General features: G+C 31.8%; 2 protein-coding genes across 8 annotated transcripts; both read left to right on the plus strand.

Moving 5' to 3' along the window:
- The first annotated feature begins 3,300 nt into the window (after nt 1-3,300).
- Nucleotides 3,301-7,042, plus strand: LOC105777096 (uncharacterized). Of its 7 annotated transcripts, XR_008189705.1 has the most exons (11): nt 3,301-3,644; nt 3,740-3,859; nt 4,166-4,214; nt 4,561-4,703; nt 4,840-4,913; nt 5,019-5,098; nt 5,429-5,510; nt 5,647-5,739; nt 5,975-6,029; nt 6,210-6,328; nt 6,771-7,042. XR_008189705.1 is itself a non-coding variant. In XM_052621674.1 (10 exons), the coding sequence occupies exons 2-10, from the start codon at nt 3,849-3,851 to the stop codon at nt 6,775-6,777; spliced, it is 594 nt and encodes a 197-aa protein (XP_052477634.1). In that variant the 5' UTR covers nt 3,301-3,644; nt 3,740-3,848; the 3' UTR covers nt 6,778-7,042. The 7 variants fall into 7 exon arrangements, 6 of the variants coding, with proteins under 6 accessions (XP_052477634.1, XP_052477638.1, XP_052477637.1 ...); XM_052621674.1 differs by lacking the exon at nt 6,210-6,328; XM_052621678.1 differs by lacking the exon at nt 6,210-6,328 and having other exon boundaries at nt 5,660-5,739.
- Nucleotides 7,043-9,156: 2,114 nt separating this feature from the next.
- Nucleotides 9,157-10,542, plus strand: LOC105777094 (uncharacterized). The gene is made up of 2 exons (XM_012600160.2): nt 9,157-9,734; nt 9,842-10,542. The coding sequence occupies exons 1-2, from the start codon at nt 9,714-9,716 to the stop codon at nt 10,325-10,327; spliced, it is 507 nt and encodes a 168-aa protein (XP_012455614.1). The 5' UTR covers nt 9,157-9,713; the 3' UTR covers nt 10,328-10,542.
- The last annotated feature ends 3,658 nt before the right edge of the window (nt 10,543-14,200 follow it).

Here is a 14,200-nt window from a genome sequence, read left to right on the forward strand (position 1 = left end):
ATCGATACAATCACTATTCTTTTAAGGGTAAAGCATAAAGCTTTAGTCGCTTCAAGTAAATTGAAGCGAAGTAAACTACAAATGCAGGAACTATGAAGATTATCGTTGTAGATTACATTGTTCCCTAAGAAAAATAAATCTTGTTCTCTAGTAGAATAGTATCAATGAAAATTACTAGCTTACTTCCCAAAAGCGATATAGTTGTCAGATCTTAGAGAAAAACATTTAGATTGTAACAATTAGTCCCTTAAACCATTGCTACGTGATTTCACAACTACATTAACAACTACAAATAGTGTTTAATTCCAAAATGGAAAGAGATAAGTACAACCGCATGAGCAATGTATGAACATAGGGTTTTTCATCTTCACAGGCTATTATTGATTAGCCACTCATTCAATCTTGAATAATAGGCATCAGCAAGCAAAAACTAATGCTAATAACATTAATGTACGGCTACTAAATCAGGAATCAGGAGTACCCATGCCCAACACTAGCACCTCACTTAAAGTTGCCATGGAATCAGAGGTTGTTTGGTACCATGGCTTCAGCTGAGCGCCAACACAAACTAAGGCACTCAATTAGAGATCTTTAACTTACTTGTCCACAGTTACTAAATAAGCCAGCAAGTTGTTCTTCAGTGATCTAAAAAACCACCATTTATCAAATATAACCAACGACTACACCAAAACAGGCTTTTAGCGGCGTTTGGACAAAAAGCGCCACTAAAAATTGAGCATTAGCGGCGCTTTTATAAAAACGCCGCTAAAGGTAGAGCATTAGCGGTGCTTTTTAGAAAACGCCGCTAAAAATAAGCATTAGCGGCGTTTTTTGAAAAGCGCCGCAAAAAGCCTAAGCCCAACGACACCGTTTTCTGAGTTTTTGGGGCCTTTAGAGGCGTTTTTGAAGAAGCGCCGCTAATGCTCGGGCCTTTAGCGGCGTTTTTGGAGAAGTGCCGCTAATGCTCGGGCCTTTAGCGGCGTTTTCGAATAAGCGCCGCTAATGCTCGGGCCTTTAGCGGCATTTTTTAAGAAGTGCCGCTGATGCTTGGATCTTTAGCGGCGTTTTTGAAAAAGCGCCGCTAATAATAAAATCTAAAACCATTTCAATTATCTCATTCTTTGATATATCTCAAGTAATGTTTCAATTATATTTTTTTATTATAAGTTGAAAATTTTGATATTTCGTTGTATTTATTATATATTGATCAAATTTACATTTAAAAGATAACAAATAATATTGTTTAATACAAAATGTTTTTATTAAAGAGAAGTCCTAACTCCTAACTATTTATTATTATTTTTCAATCACAGTTTATTTAAACTACTTTACTAGAAAAGTATATTAAATTATGAGTAAAATAAAATATCATAAAAATTAAATTGATAGTTCGATTAAATAAATCAAATAAAGTAATATAAAACACCAAATATGGTGATAAATAATATTATATATTGATAATTTTATTACCAAAAATAATTTTATATTTAGTTAATCAAACATGAACACAACAATGACCTAATAGTACCTACTCAATAGTAAGAACTGAAAATGAATGAAAAGGGACAAATGAAATTAGAGTATTAATTTTAAGTATTAATTTCAAATATAATTGTAAAAATACGATAGTATTAATTTTAAAATATTTAATTTAATTATCATTATAGTTTAGGGTTTAATATATATGGTTTAGAGTATATATATGGTTAATTTAGGATTTAGGGTCAGTTTAAAAGTTACAATTTTAAGGTTTATAGATTATGAAATTAGGGATTATGGATTAGGGATTAGGGATTCTAATTTAAGGGTTGTCATTTAAGGTTTATGTGTTAGGGGCTAGGGGTTAGGGGTTAGGGGATAGATGTTAAGATCAGTTATGGATTTAGGGTTTATGGATTTAAGGGTTAGGTTTAGATTAATTAGTGGGTTTTAATTTATATATTAAATAATGTTTAGGGGTTAGGGATTCTGGGTCGGGTTAGGGTTTAGGGATTAGGGATTCTGGGTTGGGTTAGGGTTTAGAATTTAGATTAATTAGTGTTTTTTAATTTATATATTAAATAAAGTTTAGGGGTTAGGAGTTTGGGGTTAAGAATTAGTGATTCAGGGTTTAGAGATTCGGGGTCAGGGTTAAGGTTTAAGGTTTAGATTAATTAGTATTTTTTTATTTATATACTAAATAAGTTCTTATATAATTGTAAAAGAGATAATAATAAATTGTAAAGATTATTAATTTAAAATTGATGATATGCAATATACAATAATTGAATATAAAAAATTATAAAATATACGAGCTTTGGCGGCGTTTATAGCAAAAACGCCGCTAATATGTATTAGAATTTTTCAAAACGGTGTCGTTTCATTACAAGAATTTAATTTATTAGTGACGTTTCTTCTGTAAACGCCGGAAAAGGTGACATTAGCGGTGTTTATGACTAAAAAATATTTAATCTAAACCATTTGATATATTTAAATATTAGATTTAAAAAAATTAATAAAAAATGTAACAAATTGATACGGATAGGTAACTATCTATTTTGGATATATAGGACCAAATTATGACAAATAAAAATAAAATACAAAAACTAAAATCATTCCACATCGAACATGTAGCAAAATAATTATATTTTAGTTAGGAAGAAATATCTCTAATAAAATAGAGATTAGATCGAAAATGAATAATATAAAATCATTATTAACGTCTCAATCTTTAATATAAATTTGATATGTGATAGATTAATTGCTTACATTGGATAATTCTAACTTAATAATTAATTACAGCCATTTAATCTTTTCCTTCTTATTAAAATATACGATATTTATTTTAAGAGTACTTAATTTTTTTATAAAAAATTCAATTTATAAAAAATAATAATAAATGAAATAAAAAATTCAATTTAACTAATAATTTTTAACAGACAAAATAAAAGATTTTTAGCAAAAGATAAGCAATAGCGGCATTTTTATAAAAAACGCCACAAAAAATAATTTTACTTAAAAAAAATAGCGCCCTCTTAGCATAGCAAAATAGTGTCGCTTTATTCTAAATAAAATAATTTTTTGCGGCGTTTTTATGAAAAACGCCGCAAAAGTTAATCAATAGCGACGTTTTTTTAAAAAACGCCACAAAAAATAATTTTATTTTAAAAAATAGCGCCATTTTATATAGCAAAACAGCGTCGTTTTATTCCAAATAAAATAATTTTTTACGGCGTTTTTGATAAAAACGTCAATAGATAAGCAATAGCGACGTTTTCATATAAAACGCCACAAAAAAATTACTTTTAAAAAAATAGCGCTATTTTATAAAATTCCCTCCCTCCTCCCTCCGAAATCCCCAACTTTCCCCCCTAAAATTCCTTATTTCCCACATCAAAGAAAGAAACCCAGAAGCTTATTCAACTCTAGGGAAAATCAAAATCAAAGAACCCAAAACCAGGAAACTAAGGAAACGATGAGAAAAAGAGAAAAAAGGATTGGACATTGAAAGTTACCGAGTGGGAGGGTTGTCAAGGGCATGAAACTTGCATTATTTTTCCCACTCTTAACCTAGCATTTGATATCGGTCGATGCCCACAACGTGCCCTTTCTCAAGATTTTCTTTTTATTTACTCAATCCAACTCCATTAATTCCAATTTTGCAGGTAATATTCCAATTTTATTCTTTCTGGAAAAAGAAAAAAAGTCAAAAAAATTTTCCATGTTGCTTTTTAATTTGAGTTTGGTTTTATGGTTAAAGTGAAAAGGAAAGGAAGATTTAGTTTTCAAGGAAAAAAGTGTGGATTCGGTGCAGTTCAGTAGACTGTGAGTATGAAACCTGCTTGGGAGACTTGTACAGTGTTGCTTGGATGGAGGACGGGTACATATAATTTTTTATTTACCCTTCGGTTCATTGAATCTGCGAGGTTTTTGAAGTTGAAGCCTTATTGCCTATATCTGTTTTCGATAGATTTCAGTTTAGCATTTTCAGTTTATTTCATGTCTCTAAGAATTTGGTAAACAAATACAAAAATCAGAGGCAAAGTAGGTGGATATATTCTGATTCTTTTGATATCACCTGGATTAAATTAGGATATATTTTAATACTAAGGAATCAGCTTTTTTCTTAATAGTTGAGTTACATCTCTTGGTATGTATTTTCAATGTTCTGTATCTTGTTGAGCAGTGACATACATAATCTGCGGAAGGAGACTTTGCACCAGCAATATGAAATTGTATGGCTTTTTTAAACCTATGCTTTGCATGAGCTGTTTCCTTTCCTTAAAAAGAGAAAAAAAAATGGCGACTTCGATGTCATCTTCCTATAGTAGTTATTTATTACTGCTATATAGATATAAATAAATATGAAACTATATACTGAAAATGAGAGGTCGGTCTAAGTTCCTTTGACATTGAATTCAAGTGCCAATGAGTCTTATTCAGTATTATGCTAAAATCCAAATGGTTACTCGGTTGAGTTATATGGTGAAATTTCACTGTGCTGGTCTTTACAAGTAAAAAGGAGGACTATCAATGACAATTCTGCATATGGCTCTTATGTTATGAAATTTGGTGATATAGGAATTAGCATGGACAATCTCTTCACATGTTTGGGTACCAATCCTGCTAACGATAACTTCAAATTCGTCGATGGGAACTCATTGTTGCCACCCACCAAAGCTGTTAATCAACGCTATGATGATCTTGTCCATTTCCGGGATAAGGTTTGTATCCTATGTCTCTTGCATCAAATATTACTGTGAATGAGTGTAAGATATGAACCTTTGTTCCATACGTTGAAAGCTGAACTGCTAGTTTAGAGCTCATCCCACTCAAGTTATTTTCGAACCTATTGTGCAGTATCGCAAGGCACCTGATGTCTTGGTTAGGAAGGTTGAAGCTCAAAAGCAGTATCGATATACTGTCTTTGTTTGGTATGAAGGAAGTTTTAGTTTAGTACTAATCTTCTCTTCTTTTGTTTGTCTTGTATCTATTTATTATTTTTTTCTTTTTTGCATTTGTATCATTTTACTTGACAGTGGCTGTCCTAAGGCATACCACCCAGCCTGTATCAAAAGGGATGAGGCATTCTTTAAATCCAAGGCAAAATGGAACTGCGGTATGTTTGGATTAATTATTTATCACTTTTAGTTCGATTTAATTAATATAAGTGCTGGGAGAGTTGAAGCATGAATTATACTGTCTAATATATCGTAAAATATAAAGGTATAATGTGTCTCTGCCCTTTTCAGACCTTATTTTGTTGCAAGATAATTCATAGTTAACAACTCAAAAGATAAGTAATGCGCATCCAATATTATTATAGCAATTTTATTTTTGATATTATATATTCTAGCTTATCCAAAATATAAAATAATGTTTAATATAATATATTTATTTATTTATCTTATTATTTTTTTAAGACCTATACTCGTGTTTTCATTTTAAGACATACACGGATAAAGAAGGTATCAGGCAGCAGCAGTTGTTGGCATTTATCCCAAGACATCACAAGCACTACATTTTACCGAGTAAGAATAGTTGATAGAGGCCTTTTTTTTTCCTGGAAGCTAATTAGTGGGTTGAAGTTTTGTATGTTTTCTCATTTCTATTTCCTTTTTGTCCTGTTTCTTTGCCTCTCTTCTATTGAAATTTTTTCTAAGCCAGATTCTGTCAGCAGGAAGGTGCATTTTAGTCCACCGTTACAGACAGATCCTAGGGAAAATTATCTCCATGCTAAATCTTGTCTTCAGCCTTCAGGTATAGTGTTTCTTAGCAAGTAGGAACTCTTCTATGTTAGTTGTTTTCTGCATTGTTTTGAGGGGACCAAAGCATAATTTTCCTTTATATTGATTTATAATTTGATCATATGTATGGGGTTATAATTTGATCATATTATTGGTTTTATCAACTATTGGGAGATTGTTCTCATAACACTAGCTACTGGTCCATTCATTGTTGCTGTTGGAGGCATATCTAATATATTTCTTCATAGGCTTGCTGAGAACATCCAAGATGCTTATGGTGAGGCAGCTAGCATTGCTGAACAGGTTTTTCTCTTCTCTCCTGGTTCCATTTCTTTCAACCAGACTTATTTTTCTTAATGTTCATACAGTTCTAACCCTATTCTTACATCAATGGTCTATGTCTCAAACCAGGCATTATTTTATTTTCTAACCCTCATTTTTTAGCATACTTTTCTTAACATGGAAGAATGATGTTGATGGCAGTCACATTATTTAACACCAAAACCCATATTTTACGGGTTTTCAAAGAAGAAAATGCTGAGAATAGATGGTCTCTATAAAAAGATGGGCTACAAGGACACCAAGTTACTGATGCTTTACGGGTATTAGATTTATCCTTTTTCATCTGTTTCTTGTGTGTTCCTAGCTTTCACTGTACAATGGGATAGCTAAATTATATGGTTTCTGCATGCTCCAAATTCCTGGAAAAAAGGTTGACAAACATTGGCAAGTAAAATTTTAGAGAAAGTTCTATGAAGTTTTTTATGGATTCTGTGGCACAGACCCATATTTTTTATTTTGGCATATCATGTAATTGTTGTACAAGTAAAGTAAAAAGTAGACTGAAGCAGTTTACTATGAAGTTTTTAGAGAAAGTTCTATGAAGTTTTAATCTATGCTTGCTTTCCCATGGATTTCCATTCCAACTAGCTTCGATACGGATCTGCTGCTTTCAGTTTCATGCGATCTCCTCACTGTTAACTTGTAATTATCCTTTCTCCACCTTTTGATGAGTGATTTTGCTGCTGCTATTGTTGTTATTAGGCTCTGATAGCCAATGGCGTTGAAGCGGGGACTATCCAGTGTGGGCGTCCAAAGGAACAGAAGTTTTGGATCTCGTTTGCGTATCGTGATTCTTTTTTTCTTCTCAATTCTGATGCTCATTGCTTTGAGTTCATTACAAGATTTCCTTGATTAAATAAATGTATTATATCTTTTATTACCAAGATTTACTTGATTAAGAAAATGCATTGTATGTTTTATTACCTTGCATATGTATTATTTATTTTAGTTTTGATTCTAAATTTTTATTTTTACTTAAGAGTTCTAACTTTTGGATTTTAATTGTGTTATTAATTTATTATTTTAAATTCTAAAACTAAATTTATTAATTTTTATATTTAGTTTTAAAGTTAAAATTTTCATAGAAAATTTAATTTAAATAATATTTTTATTTATCCTTAAAAGTATATTTAAAGTTCAAATTTAGAAAATAAAACATAATATAATATTTATCATAAAAAAATATAATTTGATTAAAATAATTTTTTAAAGGTTATGTTTTAGTGGCGTTTTTTTAGAAGCGCTGCTAAAGGTTGATCTATAGCGGCGTTTGTGAAAAAAACGTCGCTAAAGGTTATGGTCTTTAGCGGCGTTTGTGGGGAAAGCGCCGCTAAAGGTCTTTGTCTTTAGCGGCGTTTGTGAGAAAAGCGCCGCTAATGCTCTTGGTCTTTAGCGGCGTTTGTTGGAAAAGCGCCGCTAAAGGTTATGGTCTTTAGCGGCGTTTGTGGGAAAAGCGCCGCTAAAGGTCTTGTTCTTTAGCGGCGTTTGTTTCTAAAAACGCCGCTAAAGTTAGCGACGCTGTCATTAGCGGCGTTTTTTGCGACGCTTCTCAAAGCGCCGCAAATACTTTTAAGCGCCGCTAAAGGCCTAAAAAAGCGCCGCTAAAAGCCTGTTTTGGTGTAGTGGAAAAGAAAAATGAACAAATATGAGACCGTTACGTGTCGATATTCGGCATAACCTTATTCCATATATGACAAGTAGATCAAGAAAATCTAACTCCAATTGAATCCAAATTCCAACAAGTCGATCAAATTAATAATTAGACAACAATTAGGCAAATTGAAAACCTTAAAATCATAATGCTAAAAGACAACAATTTTGTCAAATCCAAGAACCATATGATATCCTAACAATTTTTTCAAATCATTGAATTATCAAAGATACAAGAACCATATGATATTCTAACAAATCCTATGATATCCACTAATAACCCCAAAACACTAAAAAAAGAACATTTTCCCACAAGACAAAAATAACCTCAAAAATCTTATATGTAAGTATAAGTGTGTATATATAACTCAAAACTATCAAACACTCATCAGTCAAAACCCAAGAAAAAATGGAAAAAGTAAATAATGAGTGAAAAGAAAATACCCTTCTATTGGGGAAATTCTCATTGCCTTGCTTATTAACAGGAGCCTGATTAAAATCACCAGTTTTGGTGGGATTATGATGATAAGATGATGGGAAAAATTCTTTGGCTAAAGGATTCAACTTTGTGAACATATCAACAAGCTTTTGAGCATTAAATTCCTTAATTTGATTCTGATTTGGATGTTTCAACAACCAAATTGTTGTTTCCATTAGCTACTGCTACCTCGCCTGAATTATCTGCCACTGCAGCCATGGAATCAAAACCCCTAATAATAGATACCCAAATGATGAAACGAAAAATACCCAAATGATCAAACGAAAATGGGAATTTACTTTTGTGAATTTGTTCTCTTGTATTTAGAAAGTGCAAGAAAGTTAATAGCTTTACAGAAAAAATTAAAAAACAAAAACAAAAACTTTTTTTATGCCTAATAATAGATACCCATTTGAGCAAACAAATAAAAAAAATTGTCTAGAATGGAAATAAAGTGAAAATGCATATTGGATTTCCTTAAATAAATAAAAAAATTATCACAAGATCATTTAACAAAGGATAAGAATTAGGACTTTGATCAGAGGAGGGCACGGGGTTTGGGACTTTGATCGGTGGAAGAGGGGAAATGGGAGGAGGGCACGGGGTTTGAGTTTGATCGGTGGAAGAGGGGAAATGGGAATGGGGAAATTGCACTGTATTAGTATATTTTAAAAATAAAAAAATATATGTAGTGTATTTTAAAAATAAATATATATATATAGTGTACTTTAAAAATAAAAAAATATATGTAGTGTATTTTAAAAATAAAAAAATATATGTAGTGTATTTTAAAAATAAAAAATATATGTAGTCTATTTTAAAAATAAAAAATATAGTTTATATTTGGTTTATTCAATTATTTAAAGCATGAAGATGTAATATTTTTCTTGAAAGATACTAATTTTGAACTTAAATCATGATAATAAAAATTATGGGATTTGTGAAACAAATTAGGAATTACCTTTCTTGTGAAGATATAGAACAACCCCAAATGTCATAATCAATTATCCTTTCTATATCCTCGTTATTGTTTACCATGGATCTTTGAGAATTTTTTCTTTAGTGTTCATCTTATGGCTTTCATCCATTCGTGATGTATTATTCTTATTTTTTATGAAATTATATTATTATATCTAATTATATATTTATGGTTTTATGTCGGTTGACATTTAAAATCAAAATAATAATAAATGGTAAAGACACAAAATTTTGTGGAGGGAGATAGTACCTTAGCAACAAAAGCTGTTTGGGATGATGAGCTAACGTTGATATTTTGTGAGCTTTCCGTGAATGAAGTTAATGCTGGTAGTAGACCGACAACTCATCTAAACTCAAAAGGATGAGAAAATCTCATTGCTCTTTTTCAAGCAAAAACACAAAAAAAATTATGGAAAACCTCAATTGAAAAATAAGTGGGATACATTAAAAAAGGAATGGAGGTTATGGAGGGAGTTGCTTAAGGAATCTACAGGTATTGGATGGTGTCCATTTAAAGAGACGGTCGATGCTACTGAAGAATGGTGGGCTGCAAAAATAATGTTAGTGTTAACTTTATCATTATTTTAATGCATAAAGTTTATTGAAATTAATAATTTACAATTATAAAAATCTTAGTATAACATTTAACATTTAACATGTTATGTAGGAAAATCTTGATTTTAAAGGATTTAAGAAGAAAGGAATTGAACCACGATTGAATGAGTTAATGTGGCAAATGTTTGCTGGCATTGTAGCCACTGGAGAGAACGCATGGGCACCTTCGTCTGGTGTTCTTCCAAGTGGGGTTCCTATGGGAGATGATGCACCTAATGAGGGATTTGGTGATTCAGATAAACATAGTAACGAGAATGAAGGTATTCCTCCTGATGAGGTACCATCAAACCCTTCTCATGAAATTCCTAATCGAAGAAAGCAAACACTTGAGACTGTACACGGTACAGGAAAAAAATCAAGTTCAAGTAGAAAATCATCAAGAAATACATTAATTACTCAGATTGAGAAATTGTGTGAGAGTATGGCTAGTCCAAGGAAGTCAGTGAATGAAATTATTTTTCCTCACTCTCAATATACTATTTCAAATGCAATGGATGCTTTGCGTGCTTTGGGAGATGAAATTCCAAAAAAAAGATAAACTGTACTATTTTGCCACCAAAATGTTCCAAATACCGGTGAAACAGGAAGTGTTTTTGAACTTAGATCCAAATGATAGGGTTTGGTGGTTTCGACGTGAATATGTTGAACAAAATCCAATTACATCATTTTCATCCTTGGTAGCAACATCCTCATTTCCCTTCCAACCATACCATCAACCACCTCCACCGTAAGCTCCTTAGAATTATTGTTGTAATATAACTATAATACTTTTTTATATGTAAAACTAATGTATGATACTTTTTATGTTTGGTATTTTATGCTATGCTTTTAATCAAGTTTCTGTGTTGTATAGAATGTCATGAAATATTAATTTATTTTCATTTGATTACTTTTTCAGGTTATGGATGAATTTAACAATATGTATAATAGTTTTGATATGAATTATGGTACCCCTGAATTAAGTGAAGAAGCTCAACGAAGAATAGCCTCAATTGTTACCCAAGTTGAGCATAACAATTACCATGAAGAGGAAGAATATGTGTTAAGCAGTGTATTGGTACACCATGAAACTTATTTCACTATGCAACCGCGTATGGATTCAAATTATATAGGTCAAATGTGGGTGGACGAAGTATTAAATGGGCACAATGATCGTTGCATGAATAGTTTTAGGATGCCAAAAAATATATTTCACAGCTTGTTTCATGATTTGCAAACAAGTTATGGCTTAAAGAATGGGAAAGTATCGGCGATGGAGAAGTTAGCATTATCATTGTACATTCTTGGAAATAGAGAATCAAATTCAAATGAAACAGAGTGATTTCAAAGATCTGGGGAAACTGTTAGTCGAATTTTTACTGATATGTTGCATATATTTGCTTGAATGGGAATAGACACGATTAAACCCACTGAAGGTCAATTCGAGGAAGTACCGAACCGTATTCGACATGATACAAGATATTGGCCTCACTTTAAGGTAAAATTTACACAATCTTTATATTTTTAAAATATAAATTATTTCTAACTTTTATCTCATTACTTGTATTTATTTTAAAGGATTGTATTGGGGCCATAGATGGAACACACATAAAAGCATGCATTTCGCCTTCTTGTCAAATACCTTATATCGGACGGAAAGGTGAACCAACTCAAAATATTATGGCAGTTTGTGACTTCAACATGTGCTTTATTTTTGCATTTCCTGGTTGGGAAGGAACAGCACATGATAGTAGAATTTTTTTGCAAACACTTAGAAAACAAGAGTTAAAGTTTCCACACCCTCCACTAGGTTGAACTTTAATTTTTTAATTAATTTTTACATAAAAAATATTAAAATTTTTAATTTATTTTTAAACTTGATATTATGTTTTACTTTTTTGTAGGAAAATATTATCTTATGGATTCAGGATATCCACAAATGGCAGGTTTTCTAGGTCCATATAGGGGGAACGATATCATTTACCTGATTTTCGTCGAGGTAATCATCAAGTATCTGGAAAAAAAGAAATCTTTAATCATGCCCATTCTTCGTTACGCTCTATGATTGAACGAACATTTGGAGTGTGGAAAAAAATTGGCCAATATTAAGAGATATTCCAAGTTATTCATTCAACAAGCAAGTTTTAATAGTTATTGCAACAATGGTTTTACATAATTACATTCGAAGACATGCTTGGTCAAATGATGAGGATTTTCGACAATTTGAGAATATACCTGACATGCCAGTCTCTTTAGCCCAGTTTGATAGAGGTGAATCGAGTTCTTCTAACAGAGAAAGTGACCTTGAAATCACGATGTTAAGGGAAACCATTGCAACTAGTTTAATGAATCCATATTTGTAAAAACATTTTGTATCATAACCTAATTTCTAGTAATAATGAAACTTGTTATGTCTTATGTTACTATTTTTTTTATTAAAAATCATCCGTTTAGATACTTCAAATTTTGATCAAAGTATAATGTTATTATTTGTGAAAATAATATTTATCATTGTTATAAAAAATATTTAACTATAAAAATTAAAATAAATATCATTTTATCTAATAAATAATTTAAATTGATTATATAATTCATTAAAATATTGGAAGATACATTTTAATATTTTATTAAATGAATTTATAAATTCACATATTTTAATAATTTTAAAAAAGTAAAATAATTTTAAAAAATTCTGTTATATATCAATTCTAATCTGATGTCCTTAATAGTCATTTTTTATTCTCACCTCACCGTTACAGCTGCGTTTGAATCCAATCACACACTCCACCATTGTTTCCAATCTCACCGCTATAGTATCCTATCTCACCGCTACAGTAACTAATCTCACCGCCACCTCTGTTTTTAACCTCACCGGAGGTAAACACACTGCCCATCCAAACTAAGCCTGAGTGAGGAACAGGTTGCCACATCGTGGCGCCGTGTTCGACTTGTCAGGACGCCAGGCATCACGTGGCTGAGACGACTAGTTCTTATCTTCCAGATGTGGTGTGTCATGTTGTCAGATGTCGGCTCTGTTTTATTCGAAATGCAAGGCACAATCCACAAATCTCTATCTTGACTTGTATTTCCAAAATTCCTTCTTTGTCAAGCCCTGTTAGGAGCCTAACTCGATCTCCGTCGAATGCTTACCAAGTCCAAACAAAGTTTGAATTTGGAAAAAGGAAAGCTCTTCGTTATTATGTCTGTTGGATTGCTCTCTGTGCCAATTTTGAGAATCTAAACATATTTTTGAGGGATTACCTCTCGAACAAAGTGGTACCGAATATCTATATGTTTTGTTCTTTTGTGATGCATCTGATCTTTCATGTAATTTATTACACTTTGACTATTGCAATATACGACAATTTTATCATTTTTATCAACCAGCTCGCTGAATAGACCTTTCAACCAAATAACTTCTTTCATAGCTTTTGTGATTGCCATGTATTCAACATAATCTAAATCTACTCGACTAGACCTTCTGAACATCTTTCGATTTCCAAACAAGTACTGGAAGTCCTTCTTAAATATCTTAGAATCCACTTAACAACTTGCCAGTGTAATTTCCCTAGTTTGGCCATATATCTACTTTCTATACTAACAACATGTGAAATATCGGGACAAGAACAAACCATTGCATACATTAGGCTTCCAAATGCACTAGAATAAGAAACTGAGGACATGTTCCTTTCTTCATCTTCGGTTTGTGGTGAATCCGAAGTCGAAAGTCTGAAGTGGACAGCTAAGGGAGCACTAACTGGTTTAGAATCTTGCGTTCCAAATCACTCGAGGATCCTTTCGATGTATTTCTATTATGACAGAAATAGCTTTCCGGAGTGTCGATTTCTCAAATTTTCCATCCCTAAAATCTTATTGGCTACACCAAGATCCTTCATCTTAAACTTAGAGTTAAGCATGGTTTTAAGTAGTTCAATTTCGGATGGATCATTAATTTTTAATTAACATATCATCAACATAAAGCAACAAATAAATAAATGTTCTATCATTTAAATGTTGTAAATAAACACAACTATCGTACTTACTTTGAATGAAACTAATACCTAACATGAAGGAATCGAACTTCTTGTACCATTACCGAGGAGACTACTTAAGGTCATATAATGATTTTTGAAGAAGACAAACAAGATCTTCCTTGCCTTATATTCTGAAGCCTTCGGGTCACTATATGTAAATGTCCTCATCTAAATCCTAGTGAAAAAATGAAATTTTCACATCTAATTGCTTTAACTCGAGATTGTTTGATGCAACAAGAGCTAACAATGTCCGAATAGATGTATCTTTTGTAACTAGAGAGAAAACATCATGAAAATAAACTCCCTCCACTTGGCTGTATCCATTTGCGACCAACCTCACCTTATATCTCGTGTCAACTTGACTCAAACCTTCCTTCTTTTTGAACAACCACTGGTAA

Source organism: Gossypium raimondii, chromosome 10 (genome assembly GCF_025698545.1).
Source record: "Gossypium raimondii isolate GPD5lz chromosome 10, ASM2569854v1, whole genome shotgun sequence".
NCBI classification, from domain to species: domain Eukaryota; kingdom Viridiplantae; phylum Streptophyta; class Magnoliopsida; order Malvales; family Malvaceae; genus Gossypium; species Gossypium raimondii.